The sequence below is a fragment of the Aythya fuligula genome, chromosome 1 (assembly GCF_009819795.1).
Source record: "Aythya fuligula isolate bAytFul2 chromosome 1, bAytFul2.pri, whole genome shotgun sequence".
NCBI lineage: Eukaryota > Metazoa > Chordata > Aves > Anseriformes > Anatidae > Aythya > Aythya fuligula.
Genome location: NC_045559.1, coordinates 151,127,262 through 151,148,052, shown reverse-complemented (window position 1 = coordinate 151,148,052; position 20,791 = coordinate 151,127,262). Strand labels below are relative to the sequence as shown.

At 38.3% G+C, this 20,791-nt stretch overlaps 1 protein-coding gene across 1 annotated transcript in view; it reads left to right on the top strand.

Moving 5' to 3' along the window:
• Positions 1-20,791, top strand: part of PCCA (propionyl-CoA carboxylase subunit alpha) — a 277,064-nt gene that overhangs the window by 151,655 nt on the left and 104,618 nt on the right. The window contains exon 20 of the mRNA XM_032202998.1: positions 13,196-13,298. Coding sequence (XP_032058889.1) covers positions 13,196-13,298 — 103 coding nt within the window. The remainder of the gene's footprint in view (positions 1-13,195; positions 13,299-20,791) is intronic.

The following is a 20,791-nucleotide window of genomic DNA, read 5'->3' as shown; positions in this document are numbered from 1 at the left end:
TATATATAAAAAAACAAAAACCACAACCTCCCTCCCCCCAAAAACCACCAACAAAAAACAAACTAAACCCAAGTATTTTTCACTTTTTTATATGTATTTTCTTAAGTAGGATCTCAAGTCCATTTGTTGCTCTGTGACTGGAGGTTTGTCTAACTGTAATGGGAAAAGAATTTGAGAGGTAACACTGCTAATTGTGCTGTTACGTGCTGTCATGGAGATAAGTTTGATGTCTTGCACAACTCAAAATCATCTGCTGATCTGCTACCTGTATTTGAGGTATCCCTTTTTGTTCTCCATTAGGTAGTTTGTATTCTTATCTTCATAACCTGATGTTGTGGTGACTCTAAAAAGAAAATCTACTTGAGTGTGTCATAATATTTCAGACGAGATACTTAAGTGGATAGATGGTGCCTTAAATGAAAAATATTCTTACTTTTATTGGCTCATATTGAGTATTCAAAGGCCTGGATCTGTATTTAGACTGTCTGAATGACTTTTTCTTTTGTGATTATGAGCACTTCTTTAATATATTTCACAGATGGTTCTTTAGTGGTTTACTTCTTTGTGTAATTGGATGTGGTGCTTGGAGTTTGTTTTGGCTGTGGTTTCCCTTTAACATGCATCTTCAAAGCCTGCAGTGTGAGAAAGGCTGGGCAGGAAAGAGCAGTGCAGAACCTGGTTCTTTTGAAACCAGGGATGTTTACCCATTGATTTAGAAAGGAGGTGACAGGTCTTTGTCCTGTCCTCTCTGTGGTGGTTCATAAAATTTAGTCTTGCTACACTTGTATTGCAATGATACAAACTATTTACTTGGCTATTGAGTCCCAGATGTAAAAAAAAAAAAACTGGAATATCTGTTAAATTTTATCCTCCCTACGCTTCAAGCTTCTTTTACCCCAGTATTGCGGTACATGTTTCTGAGGCTCCTTGCTCTGCCCTGGGTGGTGGTTTGCTACACCTTGATCACACAGTAGGGATTTTCTCCAGGTTCTGCTGCTCATTTTTTCTACCAGGCACCGAAATTTAAAGAATTTAAAGCCAGGTTTTCATCTGGCTGTACCCAACTCTTATGGTTCTTTGATGAGGGAGATGCTGTAAACCAACAGCTTTCCTCTGTTCATTGCCTTGAACAAGTGGCAGCACTTCTTTTCTAAATCCTGCATTTCCCCCCCATCCCAGTGCAGCAAATCCTTTTTTCTTTTACCCATGTTGTTGGACAAATCACAGTCATTTTAAGATGTTTACTAACATTAGGTCTACCTTACTCTCCTGTTAGATGTGATTTTTCCTTCTTTGATCTCAGACATCACATTATACAGGCTTCCTTTTCCAAGTCTTAATGCCTGTCTTAACTGAATCCTTCTGAATGAATAGAGCGAATCTCTGTTTTAGTGATTTCCAAAATTGTGGCAGTTTTATGGCCGTTTAAGCCTGCGTCTCCTTACACCAGGCACTGCAGCACTGTTCCACAACTCTCATCTCTTCAACTTCCTCAGCTTTCAGTAACTCACGTGTGCCTTCACAGAAGCAAGAGGTAGTGAGAGAGCTGGTCACCTTTCTGCTGTCGTGCCCTTAGAAAAGTTGGATTTAGAAAAGCTTTGAGAAATTGCCATGCCTGTAAAGCTGGCAGGGTCTGCTCATCTCAAACAGGATAGCCCAGAATGGGCTGCAGTCATTTGCATTTTTAGAAAAACTGTGTTGGATATGGGTGCAGAGATTTTGGGCTTAGAGGGAACGTGGCTGTCATTGTGTACAGGTTCCCTCAGCACAGCACAAAGGAAGGGTTGGGATTGAAGAAGTTGTGAGAATTATTTCTGAGCATCTTCCTATGACATCTGCTCTCAGCTGCCGGTCACTGCTTCTGGATGTGCATTTTAAAAGTATTTTGGTCCTTCCCTTGCATTCATTTGTTCCTTTACTGATTACTGGTAGCATTGTATATAAATTTCTGTGAGATAGCAGGGGGCATGGTGACACTGGATCAAAACCAGCTAAGGAGTTGCACATCATGTTTACCTTACACAATTTTACCTACAATTTTACCTTACATTTTATAGAAAATGTGTCTGTTTTCTCTGTGTCAGACAAAACAGATGAGTTGTTTGCCAATGGTTGTTTGCGTTTTTCTCCAAACATAATTTTATACAGTTTTACAAATCAGTTTATGAAAAAGAACAGTTCTATCTTTTAAAACTGTATGTGTAATCATTTTAACTAAATAACATTTGGAATTGGAAGTAAATATGTTTAAAGAAAAGCGTCTTCTATACTATGTAAAATATACAGCACAAGGTATATATGTACCATGTTTATATATATACACCATACATATATGTATAATATATATATATCGCTGTGTAGTGTGTGAAAAACATGTTTGGTATTTTGGAAATTTATTTCTTTGATTTGCAAATTGCCAAACTACCTTGATTTAGTGCTAATTGTCATTGCAAAGGCAAGGAAGGAGAGGGAACTTCTGGGTAAGTATATTGGAGAAGTGTGATTAGGTCCTTGTCCTTCTTATACCTTATTTATTTGCTGTGGATCACTGAATATTAGACTAAATGGAGATTTTGTCCTCCTAATATGGCCAGTTTTGTGTTCCCATGCTGTCTTGGGTATGATTCTCCCCAGATAAACAGAGACGAATCTAAGTAGGAAATTCACTTTCTAATAGTCATTATATGCAGTTGTCTTACTGCCACTCTTTGGGTCCATCCCATCTGCACAGTTAGTGAGCAAAAGTTCTGTTTGTTAAAACTGAGCATAAAGCATTAGCTGTTAGAAATACTTCAGTATTTTTTACGGATCTTATTTTTGTCCTTCACAAATAATATCTCTAATTTAACTAATCATTTATTCTGAAATTCTTTCATTCACATCTGTTGCACATAGCTTAAGCTAATTAGGAAACCTGCACACCATTTATCTTGTTGGCTTTCTTCTATTGATTTGTGAACAATAGCAGGTGTCCTATTAAAAGGATGAAAATATACAGAGTGAAATAGAGATTTATCTTTTGAATGCATATGAATTTGTTAAATAATTAGATCCTGGGTTTCTGTGGCCCAGATTCATAGTGCCCAAGTAGTGTAATAAATACAGATGAGTGTCACCTAAAGGTAGTTCAGCCTATCTGAGGTCTAACTCCTTGTGGAGAGGCACCTTTCTCTCTTCATTTGTTATAAATAAATGGTTAATATCACGTAGCTAAAGCTCAGTGGTTTGAACTCAGGATGTATGCTAAAGGTGCAGTAGAAGATCTATAGATGGTAACGTGAGTCATTGGAGCTCTGTTACATGCTATAATTGTCTAGATGTGAAGAATTAGTACTTACTGAAGATATGCATGTTTTATGTTATCTAATATAATTTAATTTTTAATGAACTCTTGGGGTTTTTCATCTTCTGTTTTTTCTTTCTAACCTAACAGAATTAGCAGCATTAATCTGTTCAGTAGGAACCTAGTGCAGAAGAAATAGAGAACAAAGCTTTAAAATCTATGAGATGTTAAACGTTTTGTTTTTTGTTTTTTGTTTTTTTACATGTCAGGTAGAGGAAGTAGCTGTTACATTGTCTGCCAGACATTGGCTTGAGTACCTCTAGCCAAATGCTCTGATCAGATTTGTCTTTGGTTTGGTAGTGCATCACTGATGTACCATCATCCAATGGCAGTTCTTATGTATGCATTAAAGATGCTTCTTTCTGTAAAGATTCCAGAGAGATATATTGTTGCAAATGATAATTATCATTTCATCATATTTAATGATATTAATTTTCTTTAAACATTTTTGAATTAAATTTAATCATATTTAATGATATTAAATTATGTATATTGTTGCAATTCAGTGTTAGCTTCCATTTCTTACACTACAGCATATAGGATGGCCAGTAAGGGAAAATCTGACCATCCTTTTCTGGGATTGTGTACCGTCTTGAATGTGTATCCCACGTATTTCCTGAATTAAGCCTCATGGAGAAGAAATCACAACAGAGCAATATGATCAGTACAGCTGTATTACAAAAGTGATCTCAGGCATGAGATGATTAAGCTGTTCGATGCACTCTTTTGGCTTTGCTGCAACCCAGTTTGCAGGAGGTGGTCAGCTCTGTGATGGGTGAGCTCTTGGAAATCATGCTGAAGCCTGCTGTGTTATGTTTTCCAAGATGCACACAAAATTCGTAGCATTCTTTCTTTTTTTAAATAATGACCTTCAGGGTATTTGTGTATGTGATGGGCTAAGTCAAATCATAGGTACTACAAAACATGGCAGAGAGAAAACTATTCCGTATATCTGGCAATATGATCTGGTTTTAGTAGACTGACAGATTAAAAAGGGACTGTAGTGAAAGAACTAAATTAAACCACTAAATATGGGAAAAATAGAAGCCTGTACGTGGTTTTTAATAACAGCCTCAAAAGGGTATTTGGAGCTGGTGTTTTATAGAAGACATTTTCACTTTGGTTCGAAGACAGGTTTTGTTAGTTAGCTTAATATAATTTATAATTTTTCATTAGTTTGCATACTGTATTCCCTGTGGGCCTTTTATAAGGTTGATGTTCTTACCTCCAGTGTTTTTAACAAATTTCCTCAGAGATGGCCTTATTCTGATATCTTCCCTGTCCATTGACTGTAATAGCTCTCACTCATGATCTTTGTGGGTTAGTAAATTGAGGAGGTGCTGACAGGTTTTACTGTATCGGGCCACATATCATTTATTCTTCAAGGAAATGCTGTGTTTCAGTCAGATGTTACTGGCTGTAATGGTGGGTATGACAGTCTGCGGGTGCAGCTGTGTGTCTCTGAATATGAAAGATAGGTTAATGTGTTTTGGGGGGATTAACCTTGTAAATTACTCATAGCTGGCAAAACAGTGATGTGTTAAAGAAGATGTCTTTTAACAGGATAAGGACAGCATAGGCATGTTAAAGCAGGGGTTTTTCAAAATGAAAGTTTTAAATTTGATTTGAATATAAATATTTTGCCCTCCAAACTGGCAAAATGATTTCTCAAAAGTGCCGCACTGAACAAGGTGTTTTGAGCTTGAATCTAGGGAACAAGTGTCAGTTTCTCTCAAACTGTGGGCTGATAACCAAACTAAATATGGAGCCTGTGGTTTTGGAGGAGTGCAGATGCATAAAATGCCATTAAGGTCAGTACAAGTGGCTTTCTGGTTGATGCTGAGGAGCAGATACTCTTTGTGTGTTTGACTTCAGATTAGTTCTGGTCTAGTCCTGCGCTCTGTGTGCCCATTTGTGGCTGCATTGTGCTGGGTTCACTTCTGTCCTGCTTGTGTTGGGCAAGGATCTGGTTTCTATGCCCAGAGTCTGTTCTGCAGCATGAATCAAAGCTTAGTAGGTAGAGATGATTGAGGTAATTTGTTTCAAGAACTAAAGCACTGTTTTCACATCCGTGGTATGTTGTTTTGATTACTTCTGAGATTGCATGCTCTACAGAGTTCTTGTGCAAAAGTAGGTGAATAACTGAAACTTGAATTCTGAGAAAAGGAATGATGGATTAAAGTAGCAAATGTGTTTTGAATTCACATTTACAGTGGTTGATAGCAATTTAGTTCAGAATTAGTAGGCTACATTCATTAATAGGCCAATTTTGCTATTGGATGATGACAGGAAGCCTAACACAGAATTTGCCCAGATGTCTTAATTTCTTTTTAAGTATGGAAAATTGCCTTGTGCACAGATGTAAAATTGAATATCTCCTACCTTATCAAACTTATCAGCAGATAATCTTTTAATTATTTCATCTCCATTACATATTAGTGGTTTAGAAATTGCTTGTTTTCAGTTTTTAATACGCACAGGAAACCTGTAATATTCTAAAAACACAAAGTGAAAAATAGCACATTATTATTGGGCACAGCCGTTGTTTGAATGGAGGTGCAGGAAGCAGGCTGCCCAGCAGCTACATCCCGGTACCATCACACCGTATGGGAGGATATAACTGCTGCTGGATGATGCTAACAGAAGAGCTGTGGTCCTCCCTGCTGCATCACAGCAAGTTGTTCTGAAACTTTCTGAGTATTAAAAGAAAGGGAGTTATTTACGAGTAGTTTTACAATAATTAGTTGCACAATAAGAGAAATCGACTTTCTTGTTCAATGAACTACGGGAAACTTGTACAGGAAAAAAGATGTTTGTCCTCTTGTGGAGTGTATTATTATTATAAGTGTGAAGGACAAACCCTTGTTAAAAAATGAAGAATGCAACAGTATTTGCTAGACAGAAACACAGTTGTTGAATTAAATATTTTAATAGAGGAGAAATTGCCCCAGACTTTTTTTTTATGGGAACGATTTTTTAGATTTTTCTTTTCTATATGGTAGTTTTCAGCACAAGTCAATATTGCTGACTGATCTTATTAAAAACACCTGCTTCCAAATAGTTCCTTTTTTTCCATAAATAGTTTTGCTGATTGAGGAAACATGGCTTGAAAGAACAAATCAAAAGCACAGATTTGTAAATTACATGGAAAATAAACAACTTTTTCTCTGTGTTTGTGAACACACAATTTGAGTAATGCCTTTATGACATAGAGCCAGGTTTTCCACCTTTCTCACAGTACGTGCCCCCACTGCTTGTGACAATTTCCCTATGGAAGGCAGGTCAGAGAAGATTGCATGGAAGGAGTTCATTATGCCCTTCTCTCACCCGTCTTGTCAGTTCAACCACAGTGCTCTCTTTGCTCTCTCCCTTACACAAGATTTGAAGCTTCCTTGCTTCTCATCTCACAAATACTTGCAATGAGACAACGAGCAACATCTCACCCAGCATTAATGCTTGTGGTGTTTACTTCTTCCATGAGCAACTAAAGTAAGTTCTGACATGTTTTAGGAGGAAGTTAGTTTCAGGTATCAAGTACATTTATTTATTTGTAATTTTCAAGGTGTGCTGTCATATGCTGGTATGCTGTGGTTGAAGGACTAGGCAGTATGACCCTCCCTGAAATTCAGAGGTTGTACTTGCAGCTCCCTGCATTGCTTTGTGTTTCATCCAGTTCATTAAATGAAAAGTGCATAAAAATTTGCCTGGAATAGGACCAAGTGCCAAAACTCTTCGTCCTGGGGGATGCATCGTCAGGCTGTAAAGCTGTATTTTCTTTGTCTCAGTCTTCAAACAGAGGTTGGCCAAGCATTGGAACAGGCTGCACAGGGATGTGATGGACTCCCCATTCCTGGAGGTATTGAAGAGATGTGTCGATATGGCACTGAGATATGTGGTTTAGTGGTGGAACTCAGTAGGTCAAACTGATGGTTGGACAGGATCTGGAAGGTCTTTTCCAACCTGTGACTCCCTCATTCCATCCTTCCATCAGTAGGCAGGATGGTGAGTTTTCCCCAGTGTCTGCTTGGACACTTGCTTCTTGCTCTTGGGAGATGAGAGGTAGATTTGAACCCTCGTAGGCTGAGGTAGGCTGATAACCCAAATCTCTCCAGGTGTATGTACCGCAAGCATGAATTTGTTAGAGCAAGATGGGCAGTAGCATAAATCCTACTTCCTCTTCCTCAAAGATTTAAAACTAAGAGCCATGAAAGACTTTTCAAGAGGTTTAGAATTTTTTGATGCTAGCTTGTGTGCTCAGAGCACATCTCTTCTCCTTAAGACTGTGGAGACAACGTTGGCAGAGGAGCCCTAAGTTCCCGGACGCCTGCTAGGCCGATCGGGAAGCTAGCTGTAAAGCAGGCGAGCCGGAGTGACACAGTTTGCAGGCCCCAAGCTCTGCATGCTTTGAGACCTTCAAAGTGAAAGAGGGTAAGCCAGGGTGAGCTCAGGTTGTCTGCAGGGTTACTTGTCAGTTAAATGAAGACAAAAAAGTGGTTGAGCCACACACTTAGATCTGGGTAGCTAAATTCACCCTGGATTTATAGGACCTAGGTTTAACCATTTCGTTACTTAGCCTTGATCTGGGATTTGCTGCTGGAGGTTTTCAGTGGACATTGCATTGCAGGTCTTTGTCAATCCCCAAAAAGGCTTTTATTAAATCAAAAGGAAGCATCCAGATGTGCATTACTTTGAATCAAAGCACACTTCACTCCATAATATTTTTTTAGAACGATGCTTTCTATTTTGCAGTTTACCTCCCATGTAATTTTATTTTTTCTAGTGGTCACTATTCAGATATAGTACACGGCTATAACTATGTGTTTGTTATCAATCTAAATTTAATATGTAAGAAAATGCAATATGAAACCATTTTGACATAACAATTTTGACATAAGCATTGAGTAATTCAGCCTTTGTCTGATGGCTGGCACACAGGCTAGTAGAGGTTATTATTTTGTATGACACATGCAGAACTATAATTTAGTCTAATGATGGTATATTTTCATACTCTTGGTGAAAGGTGTATGTGGACATAATGCATGCATAAAGTAGAAAGAAGGGAAACCCATTTTTAGGTATAGATGCATCAATCTGAATATATGCAGAAATGTGTGTGAATATATGTAGAAAATATTTCAAATTGCTGAATAAAATAGTCCCATAAAATATTCCCAGATTCTTAGGTTCCTTTCACATAATTTTTAGTTCTTAAAATAATCCTGTGAAAGTGCTGCTTTTATCTTCTCTGTGCAACGATGAACTTTTATGTTGGAAAGTGTTGAAAGTACTCAGATAGTAAAGCTTAGATTTTTGTTTTGTTTGGCAGTACACTTCTGTTTAGAATTCTTTTAATCTATCCATTCCCTGCTTTTATATTCATCTGATAGTTGAAGGTTCTGTGAAGGATATTTCTTTGTATATGAACTTATTAAACCAATAATGCTCAAAAGTATATGATTTACAACTTTTATTTTTATTTTTTTTACATCACAAGGTAGAATCCTGTTTGAGTTGTTAAATTTCTATTTGCCTTTCTTGAGTTTTTTTTCTGGGGGGGGGGGGGGGGAGGGGAGTATGGAGAAAATAAGAAACAATTTATATGGTAGATCTAAAGTTTCATTAAAATTGCTTATGCCCTGTCCCAGGCATTTTAAGTGGGCCATCTGTCTAAACATCTCTCCATTTTTTTCTGATCATTTCCTCGACTTATTCATGAGCCATGGGAGGGCTCCTTTGTAGTCTCCATGTAGCTGGTTCAGTCTACCCCCACTGAATACATCTATGTGCTTGCATAACATATCTTTTCACAGTGCTGGAAATTCTCTGAACTTGGTTCAGATGAATGGCCCACTTTCTGAAGGTCTTTTTTTCTCCCCCTGCAAAGATTTGTATGCAGAAACTGACCTTGGTGGCTACAGAATCCAGCACATTATTCTTGATCATTTTACAGGCCACCTGCTGTGAAAGTTATGATGAAGGATTTCTTAATGATTCTTTGACCATTAACATTGTTTTAAGTCAATATTTCACTTTTATTTAACTGCTGAATAGGTAATTGCACAATTGAAAAGCAGCTTTATGGAGTGTCATATAATTTGGTCTTCAAATACTTATAATCTTTCATAACTGGAGAGTTTGTTATGATAGTTGGCGATTTCTCTGCCTTTACCTGAAGTATTATGCAGCAAAAATATCAGAAGTAAAAAGAATTTGTAAGTTTTCCCCAGCATTAGAACTCACATTTTGAATTGGAAGGAAAAAAAAAAATCCATATGCTATTTCCTGACCCTTAGGAGCTGGTGACATTTATCATAGCTCATTACATCATCAGCAGTAATCGGGAGAGGGGAGTTTATTTGCCACAAACTGCAGAAAATTGTAGTTTTATTGAGTCCCTTCTATCCGATTGGTTGATGACAATCAAAATGGACAGACTGGGGCAGAGTTATTACTTGACTTGCTTTTGTGACTGTCTGTTTTCTTTCGTTATTTGTTTTTGACTAGAATAGATAATAGTTTAACTAGTGTCTGTTTTCCATGAGCACAGTGTGTGTCGAGCTAGAATTTTTAGCAGTTGTCTGTTTCCCTCACTGGAAATTTGGAAGGAAAGCAGGAGCTGTGATTGCTGCGTTATTATAAAGTGTGTCTCTTTTTCTTTCGTGGCAGTAGAGGGTAAAAGGGATGTAATGCACAGCACAGTGTATGAAATAAATGATGAGACCGTGACATCATCTGCAGTTGAACAAATAGTGACAGAGATGGAAAATAAACAAACAACTAAGCAGGCAAATGATGCTGTTTTGCTTCTCACACCATACAGGTTTTTATAATTTACATGGTTTGGCTTAATACCTTTATGGCTCAGAGCCACGTCATCCACCTTCCTCTTTGTATGTGCCCCTGTTGCTCGTGGTAGCTTCCCTTTGGAAGGCAGCTCAGAGAAGACTGCATGGAAGAGGAGTTCATTGTGCCCTCCTCTCACCCTCGTCCTGTCTGTGCTCTGTTTGTTCTCTTCCTCTCCTTGCATATAATGCTAGCAAGGGGAAACAACACACGGTTCTCTGTGGCCCCGCTTCCTGTTCACCCAGCACCCATCTTGCTGCTAAACTTGTGCTTGTTCCTGCAGCCAATGATCTCCACGCATAGAGTCATTTCTTTGATGTTTCATATGCTAGAGCTGGAAGAAGGAGAGGGCACGTTGAATCCCGTGATTCTGAGTCTGAGGTTGGGGTGAAAGCAGCTTAGATACTTGGCCTTTTTAATAATGGTAAAAATGACACTATTTTGTCTTCCAGCATTTTTTCTGTAACTAGAATACCTCAGATTTTAGCTCAGTGTGTAGAATTTTTAAAGTTACATCTTTGAAAGCAGCCAGAAATTCGGGAGTTTTGTATCAACTAGTGGACAGCATATTCAGAAGCCCTGATGTTTTCTCTTTGGAGGGCTTAGAAGAGTTCTCAGCTAAGGAAGCAAATTTGCCCAAGAACAGAGTGGCTATTTCTCCTTCACTTGGACTTTGCATACATTCGAAAAACCAAACCACAAACAAAACACCCAAGCCCCCTTTCTTAGCCTGATAAAAACTTTGGCATTTTTAAAGTATTTCACAGACTGGATCAGCTTTCAACCTGTTGACAGCCAAGAAAGTTGGATTGGACTTTGATCCTTACTTTTGAACTTTGTGATCCTTAAAAAAAACCCAACAAACTACACACAAAAACAAACAAAACCAGCCAACAAAAAAACAACAACAAAACACACACACACACAAATACCAGTGAATCTAAGACAACAAATCCCTCAATCCCATTAAAATGGAGTCTATTACTACAAAGTAATTTATTTGAAAGGAATTTGATATAATGAAGAAAAAGCAGAATTCTTATGAGAACAATTAATACTGTACGTATCCATCTTAGTGAGTACAACCGTAGATTACAGTTAAAAAGCCAGAGACATTTGGTTAGCAAAGCTGAAAAATGTGAGAGGATCCAGCAATTCCAGGAGGGATGTACAACTTGCAGTGGACTTTGGTGTTAGATACAGCTCTGGACCTTGCCCTCCTGACCACCAGTGTTGCAGAGAGAGGAATTATATGCCTGTGGGGCAGTTTGAAACCCCGGAAAAGCAGTGATCATAGCCATGCCTTTCAAGAGGCATGCATCCTGTTTGGAGATACACTTGACAAAGCTCAGCAAGACAGGCCCGAACAAAAATAATCCCTGCTGGAGAACAAGACTGTCTTTCCTTTGATGGCCAGCGGCCAGACCCATGAGGTCACTTCCAGTCAAATGCAATATGAAGCAGAGCCATGCCAGCAGGGTTATAAGGAATCTCATGCCACCAATGAAGCAGATCTACTAAGCTGTGTTTGAGATGAGGTCTTACCACTTATACAAGAAATATGAAGTTGCTATAAACTACTGAATCTCGTTGTTTATTTTAATAGAATACTATCTAGAATTTAGCCAGGTTCCGTCAATAACCTCTTACATTCCTCCTTACTCCTAGTGCTCTGATGCCAGGAAATGCAATGAAAATATCTCTCCGCCTGCTACCTGTCAAGGAAATTCCTCAGTTCCTCTCCTTCAGGAACTCCAGTGTCTGTAGTGTTTCCTATCAGCCAGTGTCAATGTTTTGGTGACATAAAGGAATTTTAAGACGAGGTGCTGAGAAGTGTCATTGCATCCAATAAGCCATAGACATTTCCTCAGATGTGTTTTGACAATGGTCTCTATATTAAATAAAGTGAGGCCTTATGCTTCCATTGTAAATGTTTAAGAGCAAGAAAATAACTGCAGTGTTGAGGAAGCCGGAGCTTAGGCAGAAAGCTTCTCCTCCTGTGGCCTCTGGAGGTCTCTCAGGTGCTTCTCCCTGTGGATTCCACAGACAAGCTGAGCACTTCCTTTGGGTGAGATGATGTTCACTGGGCACTTGAATCCTTAGCAGACTGCGTGTGACACAATCCAAAAAAACATAGTTCCATCTTTTAAGAGATCGAAGGCTGCGCTGAAATAGGATAGGTAGTAAGTTGTAGTAAGTACGGAGTTGAAGTACAAAGTTGAAGAGACTTGGGAAGCTAGGATGAGGGAAAAAAATCAAAGTTATACATTTTAAATAAAGTATCTGGCAATCACTTATTTCACCCTGAATTAGCAAGAATTATATTTCAGGTCTGATTGCCTTGTTGTCAGGTGAGCTTCTTTAATCTGAAGTTGAAAAGATTCATGGTTCTTGTATTACCTGATAACTGATGCAGCCACAGACTGCTGCAGGAAGAGGTATAATGCTGCACATGGGTTGTGATAAACCATTATTTTTCTGTTTGCTTTGAAGGACTCTGTGGATGAAATGCTGTTAAAATGTACATTAATTATAAAATTATGTGTATTAATGGTTTGGCTGAATCTTTTGTGTCTAATTGGACTTTAATTAAGGTTTACTGAGGATGAGATGAAGGGAATAGTGATTATATTTTGCCCTTAGAAAGAATGCTGCAGCTATTGCTGTTGCTATTCTTCTGCCAACCCACTTTCTCATCTGCTTTTCATCCTGTTTGAACTAATTCTGTAGCGAGTGCTGGCTGTATTCAAGAGCCTCCTATAACTCTATCAGCATACCCGGTGTGTCAAGGCAAGTCTAGAAAGAAAGTAGAGTGTATTTTCTCCTCATACACCATTTGACAGAAAAATGTATCCAATATTTTTTTCAAGTATGATCTCCAACTGTGTCTATAGATTAATGATGTTTTATATCCTTCATGACCATCCTATGAGGAAAGCGCTTCTGGTTAAAATGGGAGAAGCATGAAATCTCTGTTAAAAATTCTTCTTCTGTCTGTATCTTTTTTAGAATTCCTATTGCTAAATCAAAGAGAAGTAGCTGGGAGCTTTCTGTGCATCTAGGAGATGGAATTTACCCTGTTGCAGTTTCAAAGGATGGCTCATCATTTTCTGTAAGTTCTGCTCATTTTCCAAGAAATTTGATGCATTGGAACAATGTACGTTATCCTTGACTCTTATTGCAATTCTCTATCTGTTCAGTGACCAAACTATCTGTTTGCTTTGTCTTTAGTGGACATAACCATGAATTACAAAACAAGACTCGTTATGTTAATTAAGTAGTACTAGTGTACAAAGATTTTTCTCTTCCTGTGTCTATGGAACATTTGTTATCCACTTGTTTCTTAAATTACTTTTCTAATTAACAACCCTGTTTTGTGTCTTGTTTAGAAGTGAGGCCGTATGTTTCCGTTGTAAATATTTAAGAGCAAGAAAATAACTGCAGTGTTGAGAAACACTACGTTAGCTTAAGTTAGTGATTAAAAAAACAAATCAAAGAACTGAGCAAGTTGAATATATAATCATATTGGAATGGAATTATTCAGCACCTCAGTGGTAAAACTGCATGCAGGCATAGTAAAACGCCAGTGTTTCAAGATATATGCCCAGATCACTTCAGATGCATATGTATTAACTATTGTTTTACAAATATTTTAAGATAATTACTTAAACACTTAATATTGTCAACATGAAAGGTGGAAGGAGAGAGCATGATAACAGAACAATGGTAATGCTGTGTTCAGTAGTTCAGCTGTTCAGTAGATCAAGGCCAAGATGCAAGCTGGTTGAATTGTATTGAGACAGTAGATACATAGAGAGAATTACTTCTTAAGTCCATTGATGGTAATTCCATAATCAAACAGTTTTTTAAAAATAGACAGTTGAACTGCATAATACCTGTGGACTCTTAGGCAGAAGTTTTCAAAGGAGCCTGAAGAAGTCAGTTTTTCTTAGAATCATTGAAATACAGGAGTGTGAGGAACCTCAGGTTTCTTTATCTGTCTCTGACAGCTGTTCACTGTTCTTGCCAGTCTTTACTGAAGAATGTTCTGCAACATCTGCTCCATGATATTGTTATCGTCGTGATGTTCAAAATCACAAGATTTGTTTTTTTGAAAAAGGATATTTAAATGACAGTTTAAGTCAATTATGTTTTTAGGTGGTAATTTTCACTTAAATTTATTTTTTAACGCTACCTGTATCTCTGTCACACTGTATTTCACACATACTCCTGATGAATTTGAGAGAAGAGTGTGAGTAGAGACCAGGAACACTTTCTGTCCACATGCTTCATAGATGCACGGAAAGAAATGATGTAGACAAGATCAGCACTTGTAGTCAGTACCTTTTAAAATTCTGTCTTGCAAATATACTACTTGAAGTTTAAAATGTGGAGGTCATTTTAGCTGTCATCTTGATTCCTCTTAGAAAGAATTCCAGAAGGTCTAGAACACAACTTCTTACTCAGTGCATAGCACATAGCATTGCTCCATGGCTATGATGCTCACCCCACATGTGGAGTTGTGCTTTGGGAGCTAAGACCATATCTGCACACAGCTTTTTACTGAGTTAATTGAATTTATATAATGTCCTAGGTATCCTGCAAACTTGAATACAACCCATTGCTTAGACAACAAAACATCCCTGCCAGGTTTCAGCCCAATTTAGACTGGCACTGGTTTGTGTGGCATATAGCTCTTGCCAGGAGCAGTCATTGCCCCCAGTCTTCTCACCTTTTTGTCACAACATCACTATCTAACAGCACTCAGTCTGCAGCAGCTATGAGGGAAGTACAAGGTGGTCTTTGCTTGCGAGGATTGCATGCACACATATTTTTGAGTGACTTACTTCAGTTTCATATAGATACCTAGGCTAGACTTGCTTGGTTAAATTTAGTAAAGGTATTTTTTTAAGTCAAACTAAGGAAAGTTTACAGACAGAGGACACAGCATTCTTCTGTGCTTTTGTCTCTATTGATTTTGAAGGTAACTGAAAATATAAGCTCATATATGAGTCAGTCCTAGTTTCCTGAGCAGCGGATGTAAGCTGCATTGTGTCTGTCCAAGATGTGCTAACTCTGAGAAAGGATGATGAAAACGTAATGTTTTTGCTGCTACCAATTATTAACATACAGTGAATTGTTCCTACCTAAATGTAGGAACATTTAGCCCATTTTAACACAGCATATTTGGAGTCTGATCTCTAATGCTTCAGTTTGTTATTCAAACTGTAACACCTCCAATATAATCAAGTGGTCTGGCATTAATGGACTAGGCACGAGTGAATAGTTATTTTTCTTGTTTGCTTTTGTAAATTCCTTTGTCTTCCAAAGTAATTTGGGCCTCCTTTGCTACTTTTCTCCAGTATGAAAATCACTGTGGGCAAGCAATGCTCTGCAGGATTCCCACCAGGGCCCAGAGGGGAGCAAGGGTCCTGCAAAGGTCCTGTTCATCTCCTTGCAGCCCTGCAGTAGTCTCCTGGTTTTACCTCTCTCTGTTAGGTTACAAGACAGGAGCACTCCTGGGGAGCTCTGCACCCTACAGCATCACAGGTGAAGGGGTAGAAAAGCAAAAGGGAGGAGGAGTATGGGTGTAGGGTAGTGCGGCTGTGTGGCCAAAAGGTTGAAATAAAGGGACTGGAGCCAGAAGTGTGTTTTGTGTTTTGGTTCTACTGGTTCTACCCTAACTCAGCCTCTTTATCAATCCTGGGAAGAGAGAATTCCTTATTTGTTTGTCTGGAAAATTCCTTAGCTGGTGAAATACATCACAGTAGGTGGATTTCACGATGACCATATAGTCTATGTCACTTCAACCTTAGGGCATCAAGTATTAAAAATAACTCCTAAGCTTGGGTTTTTACAAAGCAGGTAACTATCTTTGGATCCCAAGATTGTTCGGTTACAGTTATTTCTCCTTGTTACTGGACAAAGAGACAACTTGCTATTCTTTATTAATATTTCTTTTTATTTGCTGGGGTTCTTACGGGATTGTGCTGCAGACAAGAGAATAGAGCAAATAAATCACAGTCAAAAATCTTCTCTAATATAATTCAAAACTTTAAAACAGGAAAGCAATTGACTTAAGAAAAGTCTAAGACTAGGAATGAGAAATCTTGTTTCTGATTAGGAGGTATAACATACTATAAGAAATAAAAAGGGAAGACTCGAAGTCTTCTTTATTAACTTTTCTGTCAAAAACGCAAGCCTCACTTTTTGAACTTCTGCATTTACTTTTCACTATGAAGTTGGTGTGACACGGGCTCCTGACTTTGTGGGCTTTGTTCCCTTGTGGCTTGCGACAAAGATAGCTGAATCCGTGGAGCAGTTCGAGCGCCCAGTGGGAGGGCCACCTTCGCATTCCCCTTCAGAAGTTTGCTCCTGCTGCAAACTGTGCCTTGCAGCAGCAGTGTTCGCATTCTGATTTACTTTGTTTACCACTGGGACCTTTCCAGCAGTGACTCCTTTCTTTTTTCCTTAACTCTTCTGCTCTCACCAGCTGAAACCTCACCACCTCACAGTGTGCAGTGCTTTGCTCTCTGCGTAGGGAGTGTGAGCAGCAGGCTTCTCCGTGGTTCCTGCTGTTTGCGAGCAGATCATTCGGCAGCATCCCGGTCTATGGGTCATCTGTGGTTTTCTTCCTTTATCACGAGAATCTTAATGAATTGTGCAGTGTTAACTGCTCTTTGCTGCTCTTTATTTTTCAGGATTTTAAGTTCTGGAACCATCTGTTTTCAACTGCTTTATTTGTAACAAAGGTCTTCGATGTGGGCTGATTTTAGGCCACTTTAGGGGCCTTGCTTCCCCAAGCTGACGGACTTGAACGATAAGTGGTCAAGTGTGAGCAATATTGTTTGCTTGAAGCAGTGAAAACAACAACAAATTAGTTTTCTTGTTTCCAATAGAGACTAAAAGCTTTTGTGAATCCTAAGTTGATATTTTTTCTTTTAAAAATAGAAATAATTCTATTATGATTATGAAGCCAGCAACTAATATGCTAATACTTAAATTTAAATAAAATCAGTGTCCTAGTATTTTCAATATCAGGCAGTTGTTTCTGGTGACACCCTATCAACATAATAGCGAACAATTTAGCATTAAAAAGCTTTTAATGACCTGACTTGAGAATTAAAATGGAACAACTTTGAGATCTGCTTTCTTTTGTACCAAGAACTCTCCAAGTAAATTCATGTAAATGTGATTTATTCTTTTTCTGTGTTACTTCTCCTATGTATTAATTGCTACAAACTGCTTGTCATATCTACATATCTAATTAGTTTTTTGGAGGACAGTCTTTGGTCAGTATTCTTCTTAAACTTACAACTTTTCCTTTTATCAATGAAAATCAAAATTACTACTTTTAGACCAAAAAATGAGATTACTACTAAAATAAAAATTGAAAGAGGGAGGAATTACCTCCTTTACATAAGACTAATGTAAACCAGCAACAAACAGCCCAGAAGCATCCCTTCATCAAACTCTGGAACATCTTTTTTATTCCAAATTCAGACAGGAATCTTTTTCATCTTACCCTTTTCTATTGTCAGGCTGTTTATGAAATGTTTTTATTAACAGATTTTATCAATACAAAGGCATAATATAGTTATGTTTGTGAAGGAATCTGCTCTTTCTTTACAAACCCTGAGTGCTCTGCAGAGTACTAAAGGGTGGGAGATGCAAAATTAAATGGGAATCTGCATATACTGAGCAAACCTGGCTGATGTGTGGTTTCCCTGCTTGATACTGAATTGTGCTATTCGAACACATCTGAAATATTTGAAGGGAATGTACTCAGTCCTTCAGAGCCAGATGTCAAACACCAGGGTTGCTCTGGACCCATGTTTTGGTGGCTTTGTTGCCTATTTGCAGACTCCCACTCCTGGCTGCTCGCAGCCAGTGTGGAGAGCATCTGCTAAAACACTGGGTGGGAGCTGCTCTCTCCAGCAATGTTGAGAGCATCCCCTAGTCATTGGTGTGTATAGGAATTCAGTGTCATTGACAGCCTTAACCTGACCTTCTGCATTTTGGATGAATTTTTGTCCGGGGCAAGCATAAATACAGGCTGGGCGAAGAATGGATTGAGAGTAGCCCTGTGAAGAAGGACCTAGGAGTGTTGATGGATGAGAAGCTCAACAGGAGCTGGCAATGTGCGCTTGCAGCCCAGAAAGCCAACCATGTCCTGGGCTGCATCAAAAGAAGTATGGCCAGCAGGTTGAGGGAGGTGATTCTCCCTCTCTGCTCTGCTCTTGTGACACCCCACCTGGAGTGCTGTGTTCACCTTTGGGGCCCCCAGCACAAGAAGGACATGGGCCTAGTGGAGTGAGTCCAGATAAGAGGATGATCCATGAGGATGATCAGAGGGCTGGAGCAACTCTCCTGTGAACACAGCCTGAGGGAGTTGGAGTAGTTCAGCCTAGACAAGAGAAGGCTCCGGGCAGACCTTATAGCGGCCTTCCAGTACCTAAAGGGGGCTACAGGAAAGCTGGGGAGGGACTCTTTGTCAGGGAGTATAGGGATAGGACAAGGGGGAATGGCTTTAAACTTGAAAAGGGTAGATTTAGATTATGTATTAGGAGAAAATTCTTCATTCTGAGGGTGGTGAGGCACTGGAACAGGTTGTCCAGAGAAGCTGTGGATGCCCCATCCCTGGAGGTGTTCAAGGCCAGGTTGGATGGGGCTTTGGGCAGCTTGGTCTAGTGGGAGGTGTCCCTGCTCATGGCAGAGGGGTTGGAACTGGGTTATTTTCAAGGTCCCTTCCAACACAAACCATCCTGTGATTCTAACTTCATGTAGTGAATGGTCATTCAGTGAAGTAATACCATTAAAACGTGCAATAAAAATGATAGTTAAGAATGTAAGTGGCTTAAGCAAGGGAGATCATAAATATATTGGACCAGGAATCCAATAATATGGTTCAATTTATTGGATTCACCACTGTGTTATTTTCCCATCACAAAGTAAAGGGTTTGGTGATTGAAACAAGATGGAAAGATAAATAATTACCTGACTCAGCACAATCTTTTCACTGCTATAACCCACCTTCTTTCCTTCCTTCAATATTCTTCAGTTATAGTTCTTTGTTAAAAATGTTATCCAAATTAGACAGCTAAAGAATGGTTTGATTTAGTATCTTTTGGGCAGAGGGGGTGGTAGAAAAGGGATGGATGGTCATCATAATATTTTGGCTACAACTCTCTGCTTTCACAAACACCATGGATGAATCCAAAAGCTCAAATGCAAATACAGGCAGTAAGTAATTGCACTTTAGGTGACAGACACGATTCCTTTTCTTTGAAGTTCATTGATCTGTGTATAGGATGAGGACATACAAAAAGGTATGCGGGGTTCAATGAAGCATTTGTGTCTATATTTTATGCAGTAAACTGCATTCTTGAAAACCCTTTTGGCATAGTCCATTTTCTGATCTTTTGTTATAGAAGAGGAATCCTCTGTCCTGAGAATTCGTTATTGCTGATTTGCGTGATTTCTCTGCAAGTAATTGTTGTCATTCTTTTTCATGTTTAAAAACAGCCCTTTCTCAGCCTTTTCTCTTAGGGTTCTTCAGTTCAGTAGTAGATGCATACCTTCCCAGGCCAGTTGGATTCATCTCCCAGTCTGTTCAGTTGACAAAGAATTTCCAGATGTTTTCACTTATAAAGTAGCTTCTTATCACCGAAGTTGTGGTGAATGAAAGTTGTTTATTTTTTCAAAAAAAGAAAAAAAAAAAAAAAAAAAAAAGAAAAAAGCATAAGGTGAAATAGTTCAGAAGTTACTTTGAGAAAATGGAAATTTGATATGTTTCCAAAGGGGCCTGTGTAGGTCAAACTGAGTAAGAGGACTAGAGAAAGCTTAATTACTTTTTTTTAGATTACTACTGGAATGGGCTACCATTTTCACAAAATATTGGATCGCTTCCTAAATTCAAATTTAAGAACAAGTAAATATAATACTGACATGAAATCTCTGTGGAAATTTTGTGATGGTTATTCAGCCAGATGAAAAACTGATTAATGAATGTTTAAATTTGTTTTCAGGGAAAATGAATGTTTTTTTTCATATCTTTTTTTCCACAGGAAGTAAAGAATTTATTAGATATCTGTATAGGTGGGAAATTGTCTTGTGTACCTTTTAATATTTTCAAAAGAAAACGTATTGTTTAGTATGTAAATGAAAGTGTAAAAATACAGATCTAAGGCATTAGTCATTATTTGAATTCATCCTGTATCATTAGCATAGAGTGGTTAACTAGTTATTTGTATGCTTTAAATTAGTGAATTCACGTTATCTAGTTATGATTAAACTTTCATTTCAAATTGAAATATAATATACAATTAAGTAGAAGAATTCTGCTGTATTCATGTGCCGCAAATTCTATGGCTGAGATGTAAGTTGATTTTAAAAATTACTTTAGGAAATATTATCTCTGTTTTATAAATCCTCTTCAAGGAGGAAAAATGCTTAAGAGGGAATATCACCCTGAAGTCAAGCTAGATGTAGCTGAAGTATGCAAGGCATCAAGTATAAAAAGGAGTGGTATAATGTAAAATCAGAGCAATGATAAAGAAAGTTGCTGTAAGCAAACTTAATCCACATTTAATTCATTAAATACAA